Below are 25,343 nucleotides of genomic sequence, written 5' to 3'. Positions count from 1 at the left end.
AATGACTGTCCAGTTCGTTTTGTTCCCGAAAAGAATGATAGAAAGCATTATGAAAGGCAGAATTACCAAGCATTGATAAGAGCAAGCTTTGCTGAAGCAGAACAAGTGCTGTCTCATTAGCCTTTCAGAACAGTTTGCCAAGGAGTGTTTAGACAAAGGTGGTTCGCTGGACAAAGAGGACTTGGATTTTCAAAATGCTTTTGACAAAAGACTCCTGAGTAAGCTTAGCAGTCAAGGAAAAAGAGGAGAGGTCTGCTTGTGGACCTGGAATTGGTTTAAGTTGCAGGAAGCAGAGAGTCGGAATAAATGGACTGTTCTCCAAATGGAGAGAAGTAGGAAGTGGCGTCGCCCACGGATCGGTGTTGGGACCTGCACATTTTAACTTGTTCATAAATGACATAGGAGAAGTGAGGTGGTCAAGTTTGCTAATGACCCTGAATTGTTCAAACAAAAAGGGGCTGGGACACACAAACGGGGTCTGAGCTGGAGGTGTTTGGCCAGAAATGAGGCCTTGGGGCCACAGCGGAGAGCTCAATGAACACGCTGCGAAAAAGGTGGATTCCATGCTAGGGATCGCTAGAAAGAAGAAGAGTTTGGATTTGATATCCCGCTTTATCACTACGCGAAGGAGTCTCAAAGTGGCTCACAATCTCCTTTCCCTTCCTCCCCCACAACAAACACTCTGTGAGGTGAGTGGGGCTGAGAGACTTCAGAGAAGTGTGAGTAGCCGAAGGTCACCCAGCAGCTGCATGTGGAGGAGCGGGGAAGCGAACCCGGTTCCCCAGATTACGAGTCCACCGCTTTTAACCACTACACCACACTGGCTCTCTGGAACCAAACCTAAAACTGCCAATGTCATATGCCATTGTACAAATTTGTGAAGTGTCCGCACTTGGAATACTGTGCAGAGTTTTGGCCCCCTAAACACAAAAAGGACATTGTGGAGTTGGAATGGAGCGACTCTCCCAAGAGGAAAAGTTGCAGCGTTCAGGAATTTTTAGCTGAGGAAAAAGTTAAGTGGAGGCAAGAGAGTGGTGTGCATGATTTTGCAAGATGTGGAGACGCTTTTCACCATCTCATAACCCTATAACGTGTGACCATCAAATGAAGCTCAGTGCTGGGAGATTCAGGACTGACTGAATGAGCCACTTATTCACGCAGTACCTGGCTGAACTATGGGACTCATCCCAACAGGACTTAGTGATGGCCACCGCCTTAGGCAGCTTCAGAAGAGAATTGGGCAAATTCATGAGGGGGGCTACCAGTGGCTACTAGCCTCCCCTGTCAATGTCAAAGACTCTCCGAAAAGAAGATCAGTAATTCAGACGAGCCATTCAGCTTCAGGGTCTGTGTCTGTGCATACGTCAAGCAAAAGGCCACAAGCAGCCGCTAAAGTGTCAGATGGTGAGTTGATCTGTCTCAGTTCAAAAGGAATCCGGCAAAGCAGATTCAAGTACCACTTATGATGCTGGCCCTGCCTCTTGAGTGGATGTGGGAGGGCACAGAGAGCCCACAAAAACCCCTGGGACAGGGAGTGGTGCTGCTTGGTGGAGGAACGAGGGCTGGGTTTCTGAGATTGCAAGGGACACGCCTGCCACTCTCTGAGAGCACAGCTCCTTCACATGCTCTCATCTCGGGAGAGGACCTCTTGTCTTCAGACTACAGCCCATGCCCCCCAGGATAAAAGAAAGGCTGGGGCCACCGCCACATTCCCAAAGGTTGAACCAACCCCCTCGTTGCACCAACACCTTCTGTTGCTAATCTGCATTACTGCCTGCTGCTGAGAGCCCCTGCCAAACCCTGGAAAAGGAAGGGTCAAAGGGCCACTTGCCTCTAGGCCAGGCTTCCTCCCCAGCTTAGGGATCGGGGCTGAAGTGGGATGGAAGCCTGGGGACTTGTCTTAAGAGCTCAATCTTGGTGGTCATTGGGGTTCCTCTGGGGTGTGGGGTGGGGAGGGCAAATGGTGGCCACGGGCATGAAAGTGGGAACAAAGGCAAGTGTTAGTCGGGGAGCTTCAGCCAACGCTTCATTACCTGGCAAAGGGAAGGGAATGGGTGATGCTTTAAGCACCATAGAAGTACATGTGAAAAGGATCTAGGGATGTTAGTAGACCACAAGCTTCACATGAGTCGTGTGGTGCAGCAGTAAATTAATAATAATATTAAAAATAATAATCTAGGTTGCATCCACAGAAATATAGTGTCCAGGTCAAGAAAGTGATAGGACTGCTCTATCCTGCCTTAGTCAGATCACACCTGGAATACTGTGTCCAATTCTGGGCACCACAATTTAAAGATATTAATAAGCTGGAATGTGTGCAGAGGAGGGCAGCCAAGATGACTAAGGCTCTGGAAACGAAGCCTTATGATGAACGGTTGAGGGAGTTGGGTATGTTGAGCCTGGAAAAAGAGGAGGCTGTGGGGAGATATGAGAGTCATCTTCAAATACCTCAAGGGCTGCCCCATGGAAGATGGGAGCAGGCTTGCTTTCTCCTGCTCTGGAGGGGAGGACCCAAACTCATAGCTTCAAGTCACAAGGAAGGAGATTCTGAACTCCCTTGGACGGTGGTGGTCTCTCCTTTCTTGGAAGGTTTCAAAGCAGCAGTTGGATGGCCATCCCTCAGAGATTCTCTCTTTCGAATTACCGCATTGCAGGGGGTTGGATTAGATGACCCATAGGGAGATTCCCCCAACTCAACAATTCTATGACTGAAGCCTAAGGCAGATGCTTTGGGATATGTGGTGTGCATGGATGGAGATGGGTGAATGTGGAAAGCATTCCATTCATACGGCTTCTTCATGGGGCTGCCATCCAGCAAGAGCTGGCTCTTGAGGACCCGAGAGAGAGCCCTGAGGTCAGCCCTTTACCCTACCTTATGAGGCTTGACCAGTGGGGACTATGTGTCGTAGCATTTTTAATCTCCCAGTTTTGCATTTCTCGATCTACCTGCTTGGCCTCTTCCAGGTGGCGCTGCAGCTTCTAGCTGTTCTACTCTAAGAGCAGCCCAGCAATAAAACCCCTCCCGGAAAAACTCTTGAAAACCTGCAAACGTTTCTCAGAAGCTGTGCCATGAAGGCAGGAAGGCCCTGTACTCTTCAAGTCAAGTGCAGGAAAGAAAGAAGAGCTGGGTCTTTGGCATGATCCAGCTGTTATGTTATTAGGTAAAGGTAAAGGGACCCCTGACCATTCGGTCCAGTCGTGACTGACTCTGGGGTTGCGGCACTCATCTCGCTTTACTGGCCGAGGGAGCCGGCGTACAGCTTCCAGGTCATGTGGCCCGCATGACTAAGCCGCTTCTGGCAAACCAGAGCAGCGCACGGAAACACCGTTTACCTACCTGCCGAAGCGGTACCTATTTATTTACTTGCACTTTGACGTGCTTTCAGACTGCTAGGTGGGCAGGAGCAGGGACCGAGCAACAGGAGCTCACCCCGTCGCAGGGATTCGAACCGCTGACCTTCTGATTGGCAAGTCCTAGGCTCTGTGGTTTAACCCACAGTGCCACCCGCGTCCCAAAATGCAAGTTGTATTGGCCGGGAATCAAACCCGGGCCTCCCGCGTGGCAGGCAAGAATTCTACCACTGAACCACCAATAATCTTGGCAGCCACTTCAAGACAACTTATTCTGGGATAGCCAAGGATTAAAGTGGACTGTCTGCCTTTCTGCTTGCAAACACTAACAATTATTTAAAACCCCTTTGCATCGAAACCACCTGTGCATTGTATTGGCACGGAAAGTCTAAGAACTTGTTGCTTTTTACAACGGCCTGAGTTGGAGACTGATCCTGGCAGCCAGGAACTGCCCTGGGCATGCAGCAGTTCAGCAGACGCCATGGGATGCGTTCAGAGGGAGCCTTACAGCAGGGTGGTCCTTCTTTTCATGGGTGGGCTGTGTGACCAGCTCAGTGCCCAAAGAGGGGATTCATTTCCTCACGCATCTCCACGCATGCCGAACAAGTGACCGGGGCAGATGGTGTAGCATCCAGCCAGCACCTGCCATGCTGTCCTCTCAGAATACAAGCTCCACTGAGAGTCCATCTGAATTGGCCGTTGGGCAGGAGAAGGACCTGTTCTTCCAGAGCTGCAGGGAGTGTCAGGATCACGTGCTTCTAATCTTGGGATTGGCTTCGTTGGCAGGAGTGACCCATGGTGGGGTGGTCCACAGCACAGGGACAGCCAACATGGGACTTTCTTGATGTTGCAAGAACATAAGAAGAGACTGCAGGATCAGGCCAAAGGCCCATGGGGTCCACCATCCTGTTTTCACAGTGGCCTTCAAGCAGGATCAGAGCACAAGGACTCATCCTGACTTTCCCAACAATTGCTATTCAGAAGCATTGCTGTCTCCAACTGTGGAGGTGGAATGTGGTCAGCATGGCTAGCAGCCCTGGATAGTCTTCTCCTGCATGAATTTGTCTAATCCTTTTTTAAAGCCGTCCAGGTTGGTGGCCTCCTGTGGACTACACTGGCCAGTTTAGCCATTGGAGGGCACCATATTCTAGACTGCATCCACAGAAGTCTAGTGTCCAGGTCAAAGGAAAGTAACAGCCCCACTCTATTCTGCCTTGGCCAGACCACACCTGGAATACTGGGTCCAATTCTGGGCACCACAATTTAAGAAGGATGTTGACAAGCTGGAATGTGTGCTGTGGAGGGCGACCAAGATGGTTGAGGGTCTGGAAACCAAGCCTGATGAGGAGCGGTTGAAGGAGCTGGGTATGTTTAGCCTGGAAAAGATGAGACTGAGAGATGTCATAGCCCTCTTCAGGTAACTGAAGGGCTGCCAGATGGAAGAGATTTGCTTTCTCCTGCCCTGGAGGGTAGGATCCAAGCCAGTGGCTTCAAGTTACAAGAAGGAAGGTTCCAACAAAACACCAGGAAGAACTTTCTGACAGGAAGTGGTATTTTGGCAGTGGATAGGTGTTTCTCAGGAGGTGGTGAACTCTCCTTCCTTGAAGGTTTATAAGCAGAGGTTGGATGGTCATCTGTCAGGGATGCTTTCGCTGAGATTCCTGCATTGCAGGGAGTTGGGACAAGATGACCCTTGGGGTCTACGATTCTGGCCGTGGCACAAGGTGTGGCCCATTTTTTTGAGCCTGTCATACAAGAAGACTGTGAAGGCAGCTCTGGAACAATATGGACCCAGCTTAAGGGCTTTGACCTCACTCTAGGAATCTCTCTTAAATCTCCCCTGCCCACACTTTACTCAAATGATGCTGACCAAGGAGAAAGCCTTGGGGAACCCTAGGTAGCGCAAGGGCCTTTTGAGGCTTCTGTGTCTGGATGAGGCCCTGGCAAGGCTGCAATTGCCATGGGGAACTCACTCTCTCTCTCCCTCCCCAAGTCTCGCTTTGCCACCAGTAACATGCAAACAATAGCCATCCTATTCAGAAGAAGAAGAAGAAGAAGAGAAGAGTTTGGATTTGATATCCCGCCTTTCACTCCCCTTCAGGAGTCTCAAAGCGGCTAACATTCTCCTTTCCCTTCCTCCCCCACAACAAACACTCTGTGAGGTGAGTGGGGCTGAGAGACTTCACAGAAGTGTGACTGGCCCAGGGTCACCCAGCAGCTGCATGTGGAGGAGCGGAGACGCGAACCCGGTTCCCCAGATTACGAGACTACCGCTCTTAACCACTACACCACACTGGCTCTCAAGAAGGCAACTGTGAGGACTCACAGCATTGTTAAGTGGTTTGTGGCCTGTCAAGTGCTAGGGAAATGATGCCATTAATAACCCCCATCTACTCTGCTGACCCCTAACCCCTGTGCCGGCCTTGCCAACTGAGAGGTGGGGCTGGCTCTTCACAGCACCGCCCCCCCCTTTCGCTTCAGGAAATCGGGGCAGAGAACCGTTGGCAGAGAACCGGGCAGCCCCAGAGTCACAGGGGAGAGAAACGTGGTTGTAAGCGAGAGCCGGTGGTGGTGTCATGGGCAGAGGGCTGCGCTAAGATCTGGGAGAGACCAGAGTTCGAATCCCAACTTGGCCATGAAGCTCGCTGGGGGTGCAAATTTGGAGGACAGTCCCCTGCCTCTCAGTCACAGGGCTCTTGTGGGCATTAAGCGAGGGGGGGATTGTGTATGCTTCACCTTGAACTCTTTGGATGGAAGGGCAGGATAGAAATGCAATAAAATAAATGGACAAAGTGGCTTTCAGGGCCAAAAAGGGTTTTGCACTTGATCTTTGCTGGCTCTTGCTGACCAAATGGAGACAAGATGTTGGGGGGGGGGGGAATTTTCCTTGGAGCCTGAAGGTGTTAATGGTGGTTGGAGGAGAGAATCTTCTAGGTGCCTCTTTCTGAGCCGGAATGTGGAATCTGATACACCCCGAGTGCTCTTCAGTTAAGTGAGCATCATTTTCATTCCCACTAGATCCTGAACAGATCAATATGGACTAGGGAGGTGTAATCCTCAAACCGCAAACATTTAAGTGCTCTCTCTCTCTATCTCCCCCACCTTGCTTTCGCTAGACAGAATTTACGGTAATAAGAGAGCACAATTGGGACAAAATTAAGCACTTTCACATCCCGGCCGCTTCGATGGGAAGCATTTGAGCATGTGCTTAATGCTCCCAGTGGAACACAGATCGGGGGAGAATCAAAAGTGCTTAAAAAGGTAAAGGTAAAGGACCCCTGACCGTTAAGTCCTGTCATGAACGACTCTGGGGTTGCGGCACTCATCTCACTTTACTGGCCGAGGGAGCCAACGTTTGCCCACAGACAGTTTTTCTGGGTCATGTGGCCAGCATGACTAAGCCGCTTCTGGTGAAACCAGAGCAGCACACTGAAATGCCGTTTACCTTCCCGACAGAGTGGTACCTATTTATCTACTTGCACTTTGACGTGCTTTCGAACTGCTAGGTTGGCAGGAGCAGGGACCGAGCAACGGGAGCTCACCCCGTCGTGGGGATTTGAACTGCCGACCTTCTGACTGGCAAGCCCTAGGCTCTGTGGTTTAGACCATAGCACCACCCGTGTCCCTCAAAAGTGCTTAGCTGGACCTTAAACATTCCCCACAGACCCTTTGCAAGAGAAAATGGAGACAACTCAATGAATCAGATTTATGTTGGGTTAAAAAGGATCTCCTCCTCTGTCATGGATGCTTTAATTGAGATTCCTGCATTGCAGGGGGTGGACTAGATGACTCTCGGGGTCCCTTCCAGCTCTATGAATCTATGAGGTCTGGAGCCTGAGTGCAGAGCCTGGGTAGCTGACCTCTTCAGGAAGGACACTGAAGAAGGACACTGACAAACTGGAACATGTCCAGAGGAGGACAACCAAAATGGTCAAAGGCCTGGAAACGATGCCTTATGAGGAACGGCTAAGGGAGCTGGGCATGTTTAGCCTGGAGAAGAGGAGGTTAAGGGGTGATATGATAGCCATGTTCAAATATATAAAAGGATGTCACATAGAGGAGGGAGAAAGGTTGTTTTCTGCTGCTCCAGAGAAGCGGACACGGAGCAATGGATCCAAACTACAAGAAAGAAGATTCCACCTAAACATTAGGAAGAACTTCCTGACAGTAAGAGCTGTTCGACAGTGGAATTTGCTGCCACCAAGGAGTGTGGTGGAGTCTCCTACTTTGGAGGTCTTTAAGCAGAGGCTTGACAACCATATGTCAGGAGTGCTCTGATGGGGTTTCCTGCTTGGCAGGGGGTTGGACTCGATGGCTCTTGTGGTCTATTCCAACTCTATGATTCTATGATTCTAGTGTGCATTGGACAGGGGATCAGGGTGGGGAAGAGGATGACTGAACCTCAGATGCTTATCACAAGTGCCTTGTTTGAAGGAAAGGACTCAGGAGAACCTAGAGAAACTGTGGACGGGGACTTCCAGGAGCAGAGGGCATCTCCTTGCCTCTTTTTTCAACCTCCCTGGAGTTATTAAAAGTTGATAACTATGCTAAGGTTGCCCTCATCCATGCTAAGGACTGCCTTTTGCTCTCCTTGGGTGCTCGTCCATCACACCATCTCCCTTTCCGCGCTCAGGGCAGAAAGTGTCAGGACCAAGGCAGGTTTGCCCAGCCAGGCTTGCTGGAGGTGAAAGGGCCCTGGGGCAGGGGTGGGAGGGGGCTATTTTCAGGTGTGTGGAAGAAACAGCCGATGAGAAGCCTCAACACCGAGACACCAGCCAAGCGGGCGTTCGCTCGCCCCAAGCAAAAGTGCTGCCACAGCCATGGATGGGATGGAGACAAGACGCGGTTCCGAGATCACACATGACTGGATGTGGCGGACAGGGGACAACCTGAGATCATGTTTGCAGCAGCATGGACAGCAAGGTTGGGGGAAAAAAACCTGGAAGCATTGCCAGGTGGCATGGGCAGAGGGATGGGATGGGGTTTGGGGCAGGTGGGTTTCAGCTGCTTAGTGGAGCTCAGCTGGGCTCATGTAGAAGCGGAAGACCAGCACTCTGCGGACCTGAGAGGTGGTCCGCTGAGCTCTTGAGTGACCTGGATGCTCAAGGGGGCAGCACCCCCTGCAGGCCCTGCTCATAAAGCACCTTGGCCCGACCTCTCCTGGCCCTTTCCAAGACTGCTCTCAGCAGAAGGATGAACATCTCACAACCTTCTGGCTTATAAACTGTGTGCACCATGCCAGTGGGCCCCGTTTGTGGCCTATGGCAGAGAAGGGCTTTGTGGCCACAATTTCATGGGTCTGCTTTGGGCAGTGGGAGGAGCATGAAGAAGACAGTGTGGAGACAGCACACCTTTCCTGAGAGCTGCCTTCTGCAGCAGGAGGACCTCAGGTTGGCTCAACTGATCAACATCACACACACACGCACACCCACACGGAACAGCGGCAACAACACACCCAGAATACACACCTACACTCGCACAACTGGAGCACAAGAGGTGCTTTTAGGTGGGGACAGGCGGACCCCAAGGTGCTCCTGAGGGCAAAACGCTTGGCCAGGGACTCTGGGTGGCCACAGAGGGGCAAGTGGAAGGCTTTGCAGGGCATGTCAGAAAGCCCTGCGGGGCACCGGCACCCCTATTAGGGGAACAGCCACAGGAGCGAGGGTCCACACAACCCTACTGAACTCCCACCGTCCTCTAAACCACAGAGTTCCTTCCTGGATGTCAGAAAGAGGATGCAGAGCAGTTTGGGAGGCCTGCTTGCCTCCCCCTCGTGGGTTGGAGGTCGAACGTCTTCCTCAAGATGGGAATTGGGTGTGGGGTTTTGTAAAGAAGGGGAACCCCTGCCCACCACCCACTGGTGGTGACTTGCCTTCCAGACCCCCTTGTTCCCAGCTTCCCTCCCCACCGGAAACGGCTCTCCTCGGCCACGCTCCGCGTCCCTCGGGAGGCTGACGGGGGCTTCCTCCTGGGACTCGGTGGCACAGAACATCACGAGACAGGGAGACAGACATGCTAAGGGGGCACAGAGGGGCAGGAAGGGGACAGACCCACACTGCACAGCAAGCGTTGCCGCCGCCCTCCTCCCGGCGCCCCCAAGCCCAGCCCCAGCCCGTTGCACAAAGTAGCAGCAGCAGCAGCAGCAGCAGCAGCGGCGTCACAGACAGACGTACGGAGGGACAGAAGACATGGGGTTGCTATGAGATGAGAACATGCTCACTTACACAACTCGCCCACCCTCCTGAGGCCTGAGGCGGTTCTAGACAGAGCAGCGGAGACATGCAGATGGGAGAGCAGGAAGAGAGGCAATGAGAGAAATGTTAGCATCAGTCCAAGGCGCCAGGAACAACAGAGAAGAACGAACAGACGTCGGTCACAAACCAGGCTGGGGCCGCTGCAGCTCCCAGAAGCCAACATGCCTCCTGGCCGGGGGGCCGCCTGGGGAACGGGAGGGCCAGTGGGTGAGGTCAGGAGGAAGGCCTTCGAGGGCAGGGGTCCTGGCGAAGACACCCCTCCTCCTCTCTGTGACAGGCTGGGCGGAGAAAGCTGCTGGGGTGGAGAGCCGGCTGGACCCTGACTTCCCAACCCTGGTACTGGTCACCTGCTCAGGTGTGCCTGTCTGCCCCAGGCCGCTCGCCTTTCTCTCTGGGGGCGGAGCTGATCTGCCACCAGGGTGGGGTGGGCGATGGATAACCGGCCAAGTGGGGGGGGCAGGGGGTCAAGCCGCTTGGGAAGCAAGATGGTCAAGGGATCCAGGCCAGGGGCGCCAAGGATTCTGGGAGGCAGCTCAGTTCTGGTCAGTTCCTGGTATTCATTGAGTCACATCTTCTAGAGGAAATGGGACATTCATCATCGCATGGATTCAACAGCCAAAGCCAGAGACAAAGCAAAACAAGGGGGTGGGGGAAGGCTCAGGGTCGGGTCATGGATGTGGGGTCAGGCAAATGGGTGGAGGGGGGAGGGTTTGGGGACAGTGGGGGGGGGGAGAACAGAGACAGAGGCTGGGCGAGGGGGAGAGGACTCAAAATGAGAAGGGTGTGTCACAATTTGGCACGACACCTGCTTACCCCAGGAATGTGCAGAAGTGTTGGAGAGCACATTTGTATGCAGAGCCAGAGGTCGGAAGAGCGAAAGGCTCTGGGAGAGCATCATGTGCCCCTGAGAGAATCAGCTGTGGGAGGTGGCGTCTATTCCCTGGGGAGAAAACAGCAGCAGCAGGCCCCCCTCTCCAGAAAGCAGGAAGGGGCTTTCGGGAAGCAAAGGCTGAAATCCAACCTCCTTGAATGCACAGAGCCAGCGGGCAACTCGGAAGCCCAGAAGGGCTTTGCCAGACCCTCTTCCCATGTGTCACACATCCTAAGATTGCACCTGCCATCGTTGCAGCTCCACCATTGCGCGGGATGCTCCCCGGCAGGGCAGCGAAGCTCTCGCGGTGACAGCAAAGATCTCTAAAAGTTCTTGGATGCCAAAGGGAACCTCCCCACAAAAGAAAAACTGGCATTAAGAAAAAGCTGGCTGCCTCCATGCCCCATTGGGTCCACACCAGTTGCAAAGTGTGAACGGAGAGGTTTACCGCTTTGCAAAATGGAGGTTGTGGTCCCGGACTTGGCACTTAATCTGGGAATAAGGGGACTGACTTCTGGGTGGGAATTTGTAGGGCTGTGCTGATCATCTGGTGGTCAAAGGGAGAGGGGCACATGAGTCTAGAGGCCATTGGGAGCCCCACTCCTGGCAATGCTCTGGTTCCCGAAACCCATCGCTTACCCTCCAAATCCCTTTCTTACCCTCTAGTTCAGCGGTTCTCAACCTGTGGGTCCCCAGATGTTGTTGGACTACAACTCCCATCATCCCTGAGCTCTGGCTTTGCTAGCTAGGGGTGATGGGAGTTGTAGTCCAACAACATCTGGGGACCCACAGGTTGAGAAAGGCTGCTCTAGTTCATCTCTTAGTCTCCCATCTGGCTCTTGAATTTCATCTACAAGGGCCAACGTTGCATTCAAGCACGTCATCTCTGCAATCATGAAGACCAGAAACAGAATTCTGAAGCTTTTTGGAGCCTCTGAGGATGCCCAGGCCTGACCGGGAGGCTTGTACAGGCCATGTTTTCTTCGGACGAATGTGGACGGCTTTCTCGTTCAATTCAAAGCAGTGACAGCCCCATGTCTGCTGGAGCAACAGTGTGATCGTCACATAAGCACAGTGGATATGGCCTTAGCTTGGTTGGGATAAGATGATGTTTGTGTGTTTGTGAAAACCAGTTTGCTCTATTAGGAAGAGCGCATGTGTGTTTTGGGGGAGAAGCGGGACCCCCAAACAAAATCCCAGCAATGCGCCTTCTTGCTCCAGAGGGTGGAGCACACATTCTTTAAAAAATAAAAATAAAGCTCTCTAAATTTGTGGGTGCAGCCATTAACTGTCCCCTCTCTTTCCAAACAAAACTATCTGCACTTTGTGGCTCCCATGGATCTTCATGCACCCTTTGGGGAACCCCCAGCTGCCCTTGGAACCACATCCAAAACTCCCCCCCCAGCACTGCAGTCTCTTTTGGGGGGGCATGGCCAGGACCACCCTGAGGATCCTCTTGCAATGGCGGTGAAGGGATGGCTCTCTTCCTGAGGAATTTTGCAGAGGGTCTCCTGAAGCACCTTCTGAGGTCGGGTGCCAACACAGGAAAGCCGGTGAGCTGCTGGCAGAGGTGATAGCACAAGAGGGGCGAGGGGGGAGCCCTGTGTCTCTCACAGAACATGGGGGAGGTGAGCACATCTCCAGGTCCCTGAAGACCCACTGTCTGCAAGAGCCCATCACTGAGGACACTGAGGTCCTCCTCTGAGGGTCTTCTGCTGGTTCCCTCACTGTGAGAAGCGAAGGTACAAAGAACCAGGCAGAGGGCCTTCTCGGTAGTGGCGCCCTCCCTGTGGAACACCTTCCCTTCAGATGGCAAGGAGATAAAGAACTAAACAACTTCTAGAATACATCTGAAGGCAGCCCTTTATTAGGAAGTTTTTAATGTTTGATGTTTTGTTATGTTTTTATATATGGTTTGAGCCACCCAAAGTAGCTGGGGAAGCTCAAACAGATGGGTGGGGCATAAATGATAAAATAATTATAATTATTATTATTATTATTATTATTATTATTATTATTATTATTATTATTATTATTACCCTGTCTCATCAGCCACCTTCCCTGGGTTTCTTTCCTTCTTGGCTGCTTCCAGGTGCTCCTTTCCTTCCCTTCCTTCCTTCCTTCCTTCCTTCCTTCCTTCCTTCCTTCCTTCCTTCCTTCCTTCCCCCCTTCCCCAAAGGCCTATCCTTCCACCCTGCACCCCTGCGCACCCCAGGCTATCCCACCCTGATGGTTTCCAGTTCAGGAGACCACTCTTTCCACAAAACTTCTCTCTGGTGAGTCCTTTCCTCTATATTTGCAAAGCTTTCTAATGATGATTTAGAGAGACAAATTTAAAGAGACACACACCTTCCCAACCCCTCCTCCAGGGTCACTCATTGAATTAAGAGGCCAGAACACGCAAAGTTGGCGTGTTGAGGGAACCCTTCTGAGCACGGTCTAGACCCAGGCCTTAATCCATGGCACACTGTTTACTCACTGGGTCACTGGGCACAGCAGCGGGTCGCCGGTGGGTCTTGGGCATTGGTCCAAGAAGGTGCTTCGCAATGTTGCCTCCTGCCACTGCAAAACCACACCTGAGCTTAGACATCCTTGCCCTGCTGCACCTGGGGCTGAGATGGAGAAGCTGTGGGGTGCATTTAACCCTTGCTGCCTTCTGCTTGCTTGCCTGCCAGGAGACAGTTTTCTCCTGCTGGCAGGAGAGGTTTTCTGCTTGCTGCATCCCCTCCGCTTGCCCCACCCAGCTCATCTTCTGAGGAACAGAAGCCAAATCTTCTAGTTGCCATGGCAGCTTGACTACCATCTCCTTGTCAGCTCGAGAGCCTCATACATGAAGCAGGGTGCGAATTGGAGAAAGGAAGGCGGAAGGCAGCCTCTGCCAACCTGGTGCCCTCCGGCCTGCAAATGATGGCCAGGGCTGTTAGGAGATGGGAGCCCAAAGCGTTTGGGAGGCTATGGGATTGGCTGACGCTGCCTTATGATCCTCCCCTCTCTGCCATTCAGCTCCCACTGAGTGCAAGACATTCCTAAGGGTAGCTGCAGGGCCCCATCCAGAGACACGTCTGGAGAAGTTCAATGGGGTCACCTGGGGGGGGGGAATCTTTTTCTGGATTCGGGATCTTGGCAAGGGTGGTATGGGGATGAAAAACAGCTTAGTCTTAGGCTTCAACCTGCTCCTAATGTTCACAAACACACATTTTAGCTGTGTGCCAAAGATTCCGGGATGTTGCCATATGAAAACCTCTTTGGACAAGCATTGAGTGCCACAAGGTTGACTCTGAGAAATAGAGTATGGCTGCCTATTACGCGGGGTACAGTGGCAAGGGTTTTGCATATGCATGGAAATGGGGGCAGAGTGAATCCGCAGTCCTCCCAAAGCCGAGGCACTGAGTGGGCGCTACTTGCTGAGTGGCAAGGGGTGCTCCTTCAAGATCTCACAGGAACTTGGATGGCTCCACAAGGTCCTGCAAGAGCACCCCAGGGCTGACACGCTAGGCAGGCGCTGTCCCTACCCCCACCTACAGCCTGGACTTGGACCTCACAGCGGAGCTCAAAAGCTCCTTATGCACCAGGTAACCCCAAGCAGACCTGGTGCAAAAAGAGCTTTCCAGTTCTTTGGTTTCTGTGGATTTTACTAGCGCGATTCCAGCCAGCCAGCTGTCATCGGCGCATGGTTGAAACAGCGCAAGTCAAACACGTGTGAGATGCCATCGTACTGCGCTCTGCTTCAGCATCATTTCCAGGGATGCTCCGGTGAACTGAGACTCAGCATCAAGGCGGAGTCCCAAAAATGGCACATAGCTGAAGCGCCCTCACGTAATCCCAGGAAGGAGGCACGCTCAGGAGATGACTTCCCAAAGTCACTGCAAGAGCTACGCAAGACGCACCGGAATAGTTTGAATGGGTCAGGCCTGTCAAATGTCTTGTCTCTGAAAAATGCCCTCAAAACCCGGGAGCACTGTTTGGAATAATTCTTTTGCTTGCTGCCTCGGTTTCCCTGGAGGGAAACCACGTCCTGTTTGGTTTTGCACCCTTTCAAAATTTAGAGCCATCTCTCAGGGGCACAGCGCTGTGAAAGAGACACTCCTAGGGAACAGATGTAACACCGCCCCCTGCCCCCAGGCCCAACTCCCCCCCCATAAACATGCAAGAGCCAGAGGCCACGACCCATTGCTCATCTCCCCACTCGCCGGGCTGAGCAATGGGGCACATGAGCTGGCAACGGAGAGACGTTAGTGAGCGGATGAAGTGAAGCTGTCAGGGGTCGGTAGGTTACGCATGCATGCTGTGATTTGTTACCCACAATGCCCCTGGTTCCTTGTAGGCTGTGTGCCTGCAAAATCAGGAAGATGCCTCCTCCTCTCTCTGGCAAAGAGCCCTTCCCCTCCCCTTGGCTGCTTTTGGATCGGGGCCTCTCCTGCATCTGCTCGGTTGCCTCTGAGTTCTGCAGAAAGTGAGCACCCAGTAACCCATAATCTACAAGAGGCATTTTCTCTCTTCCCCGTCCCATGGCAAACATCAGGCTCTGCCCCTCAAGACTCTGCGTTGCCCAAAAGATGGGGAATGGCTTGGCATCAGCCTTGCGGGTCCCTGCTGTGATTTGGGAGGAGTTTGGCACCCTCTCTGCCCAAGTTCACTCTGCCACAGAAAGCATCGGCAGACCACACGTCTGTGGCAGGGGTGGGAAGTGGCGTGGCACGTAATTAAACGCCATTGCCAAGGAAGGCACTATGGACTGGAACTGATTTAGGACCTCACATTCTCAGAAAAAGAAACAAGGAAGTAAGAAGCTAAGGAGAGTCTTAGCCCAGAATCCTCTTCTCACAGTGGCCAAGCAGCTGCCTATTATGGGAAACCCACTAGCAGAATCCCAGCACAAGACGCCTCTCTCCTCTTGCAGTTCAGAAGCATTGCTTCCTCTGACTGTGGAGGCGCAGGAGAGCCATCGTGACTTGTGGCCATCGATGGCCCTCTCCACCTTTAGAATACGCTGTGCCACAAAACCACAGCCCTTCTCCTCATTTCACCTTTGATATCTCAAGGTTTCCCAGTGACTGCTGTTTGTGTGGGCTGGATGCTACAAGGCAATAGCTCCAAGAGTCAACCTTCTGCACTGGAAACCGGTCTTGTGAATACTCCCAACGTACCAGCCACGATAATAAAAAACGAGGCTCAGGAACCTCCTGGCTCAAGCCACATGGTGACGGCAAGATGTAAGAATGCCAAAGTTGGCTTGCAGGGGAGTGATCACAGCATCGGTCGCCATACCCAAGAAGCCTGCTCCTTTGCCTCACGGCATAACTACTGCCACGGCAAGCAAAGGTTGTGTGGCACTCACACACCCGGGCACCTCAGGGGGTGGTGAACTCTCCTTCATTGGAGATTGGATGGCCACCAAACAGGGATTCTTCCTCTGGGATTCCTGCCTTGTGGGGGGCTGGATGACCGCAGGGAGTCCCTTTCAACTCTGTGATCCAATGATTCTTCTGTTTCTGTACACCTGCCTTTGCCTGACCTGGGGCCTGCCGGTCTGTTTTGGCTCTTTGCAGGAGACGGACGCAGCAGCAAAGCCTACAAGGAAATGGGGGGTGTTGTTAACCTCAGCAGCTGGAAGCTCACGTCAGGGACATGGACGCCTTTTGACCGAAGACAGAATTAATTGATGAGTTTATATAGAAAGAGGAAGCGTTACCCTAGGAGCTAAATGCCTAAAAGGCTTATTTCTCTTCACTCTCTTTTTCCGATCTGTAGGAATACAAAGCAATTGTGGGTTTTCCAAACAGCACACTGAATAGATAAATAAATAGATATAGATATAAATCCTCCTCTTTTTTCTCCACATTTAGGAACTGACTCCAAAGTCACACATCCACAGCACCCAACTGTTGCTTAAGAGAGAACAAATTGTGAAATGGACCTTCGCTTTGGGGATGAGTCGGCCTCAGGCGGCACTGTGTCTTGAGCAGGGTCGCCTAGTGGGAAGCGAGGGCTCTTCTCTGCTCCCTTTGACCTTGGGACCTGGACCTGTGCTGACCTCAGCCTCGCCCCCAGTGTTCCGACACAGTCCTAGAGTCAAAGGGTAGGTGATGCTCTGGCCTGGGCAAGATGTGTGTGGCAAGGAAGGCCAGTAAAGGCAGGGTTCCCTTTCGCTTCAGAGCTCTTGGGATTGGAAAGCCGGGAAAGGGCAGAAAGGTGGGAAGGTCGGGATGGAGGGAGGAGGTCAGTCTTAGGGAGGGCTGCCTCTTTGAAGTTCCATACAGAACTCACAAAGGATTTGCAGTATCTATACAGACACACAAACACAGAAATCGATAAGATATATTTATCACGGCATGCGGCATGCGCTTTTAGGGACCAGGGAGAAATAACGAGGGCATTGTTTTCAAAACATTGCTGTCACTCCTGTCATGATGTTGATGCTCTCCTGCCTTGCAGAGGGTTGGCTCAGGTGCTACAATTCTATGACTAGTCAGAAATCTTGCCAGTTCATTGTCAGTAGCTCAGTCAATATGGCAATATGGGTTTGAGCCCCACGTTGGGGAAAGATTCCTGCATTGCAGGGGGTTGGACTAGATGACCCCTGGGGTTCCCTTCCAACTCTACAAGACTATGATTCAAAGGGCTTGCTCTTGCCACCCTTCTTGGTGACACCAAGCTGTGACTCTGAAGCTTATAAATGGATATGAAATGAACCACGCAGCAGCATGGACTGTGCTGAAGAGCCTTATCAGCAAAGGGGGGGGGCGATTTCAATTAAAAACAACCCATGGGAAGGTCTGAAGTTTGATGGGAAATGGCAAAGGAAAGGGTCATTTGTAGGAGGGGAGAGTCTGTCCAGACAAGCAACTTCTGTGTAATCTGCTCCTCGGAGGCATTGTCCTAGCTGCATCCCATAATCCCGCTGCCTCCAGTGTGGGGCACATGCCCCTTTCCCTAGCTGATGTCTCGCTTTTCCTCCTTCCCTGCCCAAACTTTTACGCGCTGCACTCAGACTTTCTTTTGGAGAGCAACTCCATGTCTAGTCCATCCTTAAAGCAGCCGGAGGGCCCACAATGCATGTGTGCAGGGGTTGACAGACAGGCACCGATTACTGCCATGTGCACTCTGTGGGGCGTCCCTTGCACATGATCCAGAGGCTACAGTTGGGGCAAGATGCTGCAGCATGAAGTTGTTAGCAAACAGCACTTGTGCTCAAGAGACCTGCACTGGCTTTCAGTTTGCTATTAGGCCAGGTTCAAAGTGCTACTGCTAGTATATAAAGCACTTAACAACTTGGGACCAGTCTACCTGAGAGATTGCTTTGCTCCATATAATCCCATCTGACTGCTTCCAGTGGAGGAATTTGTACTATTGCAGTTGCGACATAATACCCATTCTGCCTTTGCAAGCATTCGATCGATTAGTGTGGCAACACCTAAACCAGGTATAGGCAAACTCGGCCCTCCAGATGTTTTGGAACTACAACTCCCATCATCCCTAGCTAACTGGACCAGTGGTCAGGGATGATGGGAGTTGTAGTCCCAAAACATCTGGAGGGCCGAGTTTGCCTATGCCTGACCTAAACTCTGGAACTCCCTGCCTACTGATCTCAAGCAGGTGCCTTCACTTCATTCTTTTCAGCGCCTGCTGAAAACATTATTGTTTGGGCAAGCCTACCTAGAAGCGTAGAAAGTTGGTGAGAATCTTTTCCTGTTTCAGTAGCTTAACCGTTTGCGTGCTTTAAAGCATTGTGACATTTTCTTTTCGTAAATGGCCTTGAGGGTTTTTAACAGTCAAGCAAAAAGGAATCTCTGCTGCAGGAGCCGGCGAGGAGACTCTGGTGGGCAGGAGGAGGGGCGAGGAGCCCTGCCCCCTGGCCACGCTGGCTTCCAGGGCTTTGAGCCCAGCCTCATTTGGTGAGCCAAGGTCTCCTTAGCCTGGGCCAAACCTAATGAGACCTGTGAAACTGGTTTGGCTCCCCACTTTCCCTCCGGGCGGCACATGGGTGCAGTTGAGCAAATGTGTAAGTTGCTTTAGATTGCCTGGGGCAAGATAAATCAACTAACCAATGTAACAAACAAACAAATAAGAGTTTGATTATTTTTAAGGTGAGAACAGACACACCCAAGTGCTAGGAATGCACCCATGCTCATCATTTTGGGACAGTGGAGGAACAGGGGACGGGAGCATGGGAGGAGAAGGCTGGTCTGGACATACTCCAAGGGCAGGGGAAGGAGGGAGGGAATGCCCGAGTGGGGGAGGGGATCAGCCTTTCCCTCATCTCCCCCTGCCTCTGCCCCCACCACCTTAAAAAACAACCTCCAGGGGTTCTGCCTGCTGTCCCCCAGCCCTACCATGCTGGCTGGAGCCGTGGAGAGCTTCTGCCTTATACTGGCACCCACGCCCCTTGGCGCATCAAGCTGAGTACGGTACGATCGCATCTCACACAGGGATTTGGTTCCAAGGGTGCTGCATATGTGCAAAATCACGTATAATGCGCACTTGGACCCACCTCCCCGTGCGAGGACCCCTAGTTTAGGGTTGCCATATTTTGAAAAAGAGGACATATTTTCTGACTTCTCCTTTTAACTATGGATTGCTATGATGGCTCTGCCTGTGAAAAAGAGGGTGTGTCCTGGGAAAAGAGGACATATGGCAATCCCACCCAAGTTCCCTAGAGCTGGCGTGCTGGGAAGACCCTGCCCCCCAAGTGAGGCAGAGAGCTTAAAAGTTCTTTTTGCGCAGGACGAACCTAGCACAAAACCTAATAGGAATTCAGATGGTCTTGTGAGAGCATCCCATAAGCAGTGCGCCAAGAGGGCCTTGCCTCTGTCCGCCCCGCAAGCACATCAGAGAGTTTTAAAGATGTGGCATTTCCCAGAACCAAAAGTGCTGTCCAGCTCTCCTGACTTGTAACCTGCACAATTCCAACCAGCCAGCCTCCAGCCACATATGGCTGAAATGTCACGGGTGAAACACGCGTGAGATGCGATCGTACTGTATTTTCTACACCGGCCGGCAGCCATGACTCTCCAGAGCTTCAGGAAGCGGGTATTCCCAGTTCTGCCTGGAGGTTATGCCACCGGGGAATCGAATCTGGGATTTCCTTCTGCCTGCTCTCCTGCCCCCTCCCCCCGCCCCCTTTCCCGGCCACCCCTCTGGCTTACCGTGCTGCGACCACGGGGGACTTCTTCCCAGGATCCAACACGCTCCCAGCGGGCTCCTCCCCCAGGGAGCGCGTGTCCTTGTTCAGCTGCTGGAGCCGGGAGCTGAGCTCGCTGATCACAGTTGGTTTGTCATCCTCAGCCCCATGCGTCGGCCTGCTGTCCAGGGGGTCCCCCCACAGCTTGGACCTTCGCTGAAAGAGGTAGCGTGGCCGGCCGATGCTGGCGGAAGCCAGCATGGCCGCGTGTTGCTGGGAGATGAGCTCGCTGTCCGAAGACTGCTTCAAGAGAGGGTCCCTGAAAGTAACCGGCCCCTTGCTGAGCTGGGACTTGAGTTTTGGCTTTGGAGGCACTGGTGGCTTCTCGAGTATAAAAGTTTGTCCGTCCGCAAAGGAAGTGTAGGTGTCGGTGGGCTCCCCGCTCTCGGAGGACAGCGTGGACATGCTGGAGACGGTGGAGATGGTGCTTGTGGTCTCCAGGTGGTGATCGCTCGAGCTCCTGGTGTCCACCTCTTCCACTCCAGAGTCCGCCGCGGACTCCGGGGCCGTGGGGGCATCAGAGGGCTTCCCTGAGGGTGTTCCACCAGCGGTAGAAGGTGCTACAGCGGCCGCTGGCATGGATGGCGTGGCGATGACGGGAGAGGCCAGCTGACTAATGGGGGTGCCGGGGGTGGTGACCAGGACCCCGTTCGCAAACTCGTCTGGCGGAGGAACCAGACCGATCTTGGCCAGCTCCTCTCGCGTCTCCTCATCGCTCGAAGACAGCTGGGCGGGTGGCAGGGTGACCGTGTAGGGCTCCACCTCCTCCTCTGAGCTCCCTTGACCCAGGGTCTTGTCAGAGACTGGGCTGACGGGTGCCACCCCAGCCATGGGGCTGGGCTGTGCCTCGGCCAGGGATGCCTCCGTGGACTCCAGGCCCCCCTCGGGAATGGGCGGCTTCTCCTCTTTCGCCTCGAGATCGAGGTCCTGGCCATTGCTCGTGGCATGGACCATGACGAGGCCGGCCGTCTTCTGCTGCGATGTGTCCACGATGCTGATGATCATTGACTTCCGGTCCTCCGCTTTCCTCTCCTCCTTGGTGGGGGTCTCGGCCCGCGCCTCACCCTCTTTCCTCACCGCAGCTGGCATCCCCCAGTGGCTCTGCGCCGGGGACAAGACTCCTGGTGTGGGCGCCTTGACCCCGGGCGAGTAGGCGGGCGAGGCGAGGGCCCCTCCCTCCAGCTCCCCCCTCTCGTGCTCTTTGGTTTGGATGTCCACAAACAGGGGCGCCGCGCGGTCCGAGTCCGGGCTGTGGATGGGGGTGGGCGCCCTGGAGGGGACCTGGGTGGACAGCGCCCGCTCCCTTGCGGCCAGCGCAAGCGCCAGAGGCGAGTTGGGATCCAGGGGCTTCCCCGTGAGAGGGTGGATGAACGTCGACGAGGAGCTGCTGATCAATGGCTTTAAAGCTGAGACGGGGGAAGGCAGAAGGACGTCCCGGCTGCCCAGGAGCCGCTCGTCGATCGACCTCGACTGCTGCAGCGATGGCATCTCGATGGTGGGGGGGCTGCCTTCAATGGCCCCGACCGAGAGGAAGACAGTGGATTTCCGCTTTTCGTCAAGGCGCCGATCTCTGTCCTTCATGACCCCGGCGATGGCAGTGGCGAAGGGGAGGCTGGAGGCGTCCACCTGCTGCGGCTGGTACTCCATGCCCAGGCGGTGGCTGCGCCGGGTGGGGGACGGCTCCCGTGTGAAGCCCCCCATGATGGAGAGGGCCGCCCGCTCCTGGGCATCCTCCACCTGCAGCTGCTTCACCAGCGGGCTCTTCTTCCTCTGGGGCTTGGCGGGGGTGAAGAGGCTGACGTTGAACTGGCCCATGTTGGCGTAGGGGTTGTCCACAGCGCGCCCCTTCCGCTTCAGTTTCTCGGGCGGGGTGGCCGAGGGGGCGGGGCGGGGGATGTCGGTGGGCTCCACGGGGACGTGCGAGGAGTCCTGCAGGATGATCATGGAGCGTGCCCGCTTCTGCCGCTCGGGGTAAGGGAGGGGCGTCCTCGCCTGGTCGTACATCTCGGCCGCGCTGATCACCTGCGGCAGCCCGTGGAGCTTGGCCTCCAAGCCCGGCTTGAAGCTGGAGCGGATCGTGTCGTAGACCCTTCCCGGGGGCGGAGGGGGGGAGAAGGACGGGGGAGGGCCCGTGTCAAAGTAATAGGGGGACGGTGGAGGGGGAGGGGCCGTCTGGGGCGGGGGCGGGATGCCGTGCCCTTCCCGGACCGTGTCTTGCATGGAGGTGCTCCGGGGGAACTTCCCGTCCATTAGGGAAGCGGCAAATTTCTCATCTTCACCTGCAAATCAGCACAACAGGAAACGTCAAGGATTGCTCCGTGGGAAAGGAAACAATGGGTTGGCAAAGCAGGAAGTGAGTCACAGATGCCCTAACAGGCTGCCCCTGGTCCTGCTGGCCACTCCCCCTCATAAGGCTCAGGTTGAACCGGGGATGGGCAGCTTGTGGTGACCCCCAGATGCTGTTGGACTCCACCCAATGGTTGTGTAGGGCATCCGAGTTGCCACTGAGACCACATTACACCAGTCCTTAAAGACCTACATTGGCTCCCAGTATGTTTCTGAGCACAATTCAAAGGGTTTGTGCCGACCTTGAAAACCCTAAACGGCCTTGGTCCAGTATACCTGAAGGAGCGTCTCCACCCCCATCGTTCTGCCCGGACACTGAGGTCCAGCGCCGAGGGCCTTCTGGTAGTTCCCTCCCTGCAAGAAGCCAAGTTACAGGGAACCAGGCAGAGGGCCTTCTTAGTAGTGGCACCCGCCCTGTGGAACGCCCTCCCATCAGATGTCAAGGAAATAAACAACTACCTGACTTTTAGAAGACATCTGAAGTCAGCCCTGTTTAGGGGAGGTTTTTTTTTAATGTTTGAAGTTTTATTCTGTTTTTAGCGTTCTGTTGGAAGCTGCCCAGAGAGGCTGGGGAAACCCGGCCAGATGGGCGGGGTATAAATAATAAAATTATTATTGCCATTATTATCTGTGTTCAGCGGTGGATACTGGCTGCCAGTAGGCAAAAGGGAGCCCAGTTCTGGTTGGGCTTGTACCTTCATATAACCCCCCTCTTGTGGGCTTCCCATTCATGCATTTAGCTAGACACACTGGTCCTGGATGATGAGCCCCCTGTGGCCTGATCCAGCTGCTGCCTGCAGGGCTGTTCTAGAGCACTTTTCTAGAGCAACACCTCTCCTAGTGCCTCTTTTGGAGAATTTGGGATTTGGACTGGCCTGGCCTGCCTCTTTAGTTTTCTTTTCAAATGGTTTTATGGAACTTCAAAATATTAACAAATGAGTTTCTCAGACATACAGGCAACGGCCATTTTAGGCATTTGCAATTGATGAGGGGGTCCTTGGAAGAGGGCGGTTTTAGGAACTAACATTGTACAGTCATACTTCTTGTTACATTCGGTTTAGGTTACGTCTTTTCCAGTTGTGTCCTGCGGCGACCCGGAAATAACGGAACGGGTTACTTCTGGGTTTCGCCGCTCGTGCATGCACAGACACTCAGAACGACATCACGCGCATGTGCAGAAGTGGCAAATCACGACCCACACACGCGCAAACGTGTAGACGTGGGTTGCGTTCTGCTCATGTTGCGAACGGGCCTCCGGAACAGTGGCACCTTGGTTTAAGAACAGTCCGGTTTAAGAACAATTTGGTTTACAAACGCCGCAAAACCAGAAGTAGTGTCCCAGTTTGCGAACTTTACCTCGGTCTAAGAACAGAATCCGAATGGTGGAAGGGCAGCGGCGGTGGGAGGCCTCATTAGGGAAAGCACACCTCGCTTTAAGAACAGTTTTGGTTTAAGAACGGACTTCCGGAACGGATTAAGTTCGTAAACCGAGGTACCACTGTAATGCCAAGAGAAATTATAACAAACTTTACCATTAACTTTGCAGCATTTCACTTATTGCATAGACTTCTTTGCTGCTACAGGATGCAGATGGTGGGATAGAATGATGATGGTGATATTTAAAAAAACCCAAAAAGGCAAGAAATCCTCCCTGTTTTCTGCAAGCCAAACCTTCCCATTACATGGAGATACTTTCCAGCCATGTGCTGCACTATTTGTACAGTGATACCTTGGGTTACATACGTTTCAGGTCACATACGCCTCAGGTTACAGACTCCACTAACCCAGAAATAGTACCTTGGGTTAAGAACTTTGCTTCAGGATGAGAACAGAAATTGTGCAGTGGCGGTGCAGCAGCAGCGGGAGGCCCCATTAGCTAAAGTGGTGCTTCAGGTTAAGAACAGACCTCCAGAACGAATTAAGTTCTTAACCCGAGGTACCACTGTATATGCAATAAAACCATGCCAGACATCAGGTTGAACCCTGACAAGACAGAAGTACTGTTTTTGGGGGACAGGAGGCGGGCAGGTGTGGAGGATTCCCTGGTCCTGAATGGGGTAACTGTGCCCCTGAAGGACCAGGTGCGCAGCCTGGGAGTCATTTTGGACTCACAGCTGTCCATGGAGGCACAGGTCAAATCTGTATCCAGGGCAGCTGTTTACCAGCTCCATCTAGTACGCAGGCTGAGACCCTATCTGCTTGCGGACTGCCTCGCCAGAGTGGTGCATGCTCTGGTTATCTCCCGCTTGGATTACTGCAATGCGCTCTACGTGGGGCTACCTTTGAAGGTGACCCGGAAACTACAACTAATCCAGAACGCGGCAGCTAGACTGGTGACTGGGAGCGGCCGCAGAGACCATATAACACCGGTCTTGAAAGACCTACATTGGCTCCCAGTATGTTTTCGAGCACAATTCAAAGTGTTGGTGCTGACCTTTAAAGCCCTAAACGGCCTTGGTCCAGTATATCTGAAGGAGCGTCTCCACCCCCATCGTTCTACCCGGACACTGAGGTCCAGCACCGAGGGCCTTCTGGCGGTTCCCTCACTGCGAGAAGCCAAGTTACAGGGAACCAGGCAGAAGGCCTTCTCGGTAGTGGCGCCTTCCCTGTGGAACACCCTCCCACCAGATGTCAAAGAGAACAACAGCTACCAGGCTTTTAGAAGACATCTGAAGGCAGCCCTGTTTCGGGAAGCTTTTAATGTTTGATGTATTATAGTATTTTAATATTCTTTTGGAAGCCGCCCAGAGTGGCTGGGGAAGCCCAGCCAGATGGGTGGGGTATAAATAATAAATTATTATTATTATTATTATTATTATTATTATTATTATTATTATTATTATTATTGAAATTGTCACATTTCTCTTGTCCCCTTGACACTTTTAATTTGTGCGATAACTTTTCCAGTAAGGCTGTTTGCCAAACTATGCGATGCCCCTGCAGTCCCCTGTCCCATCCACCTAAGGCAAGAACTTGCGGCCCTCTAAAATGCTCAAACATCCCATTGCAACTTTACTGCGGCTTTGTTTGCTAAATCTGTGGGACGATCCATTGAAAAGTTTCAGCTCTCTGGAGTTCTTGACATGGGTGCTGGCAGCTGCCCAGATCGTCAGTTGCCCCAGCTTTTGCTTCAGTATAAAAATACACGGCGCTTAGCATTAGCTGGGCGGGGAAAACAAGTCACAAATTATGTGTTGCCAATGGCTTGGAGAACCTTGAAAAATCTTATGCTGCTTGATGGGGGTTTATCTTCTATAAAACAAACGAAGGCCCAGAACTCCATCTCTACAGTACAATGTGAAATTTAGCTTTCCTAATCGTCTTAAGTACTCTGCCAACC

The 25,343-nt window shown here is 53.0% G+C and overlaps 1 protein-coding gene across 10 annotated transcripts in view; it reads right to left on the bottom strand.

The window, feature by feature from the left end:
- Nucleotides 1-25,343, bottom strand: part of SHANK3 (SH3 and multiple ankyrin repeat domains 3) — a 449,651-nt gene that overhangs the window by 4,819 nt on the left and 419,489 nt on the right. For 7 of the 10 annotated variants that reach the window (XM_081209761.1, XM_081209759.1, XM_081209763.1 and 4 more), the window contains one exon: nucleotides 19,623-21,936. In XM_081209761.1, coding sequence (XP_081065887.1) covers nucleotides 19,623-21,936 — 2,314 coding nt within the window. Of the gene's footprint in view, nucleotides 1-9,575; nucleotides 10,177-16,168; nucleotides 16,222-19,622; nucleotides 21,937-25,343 lie in introns of all 10 variants that reach the window. The other 3 variants (XR_014012079.1, XR_014012080.1, XM_081209765.1) reach the window with 3 other exon arrangements.

The sequence above is a fragment of the Podarcis bocagei genome, assembly GCF_964188305.1.
Source record: "Podarcis bocagei genome assembly, chromosome: 10".
Lineage (NCBI taxonomy): Eukaryota > Metazoa > Chordata > Lepidosauria > Squamata > Lacertidae > Podarcis > Podarcis bocagei.
This window is presented reverse-complemented; position numbering and strand designations above follow the sequence as displayed.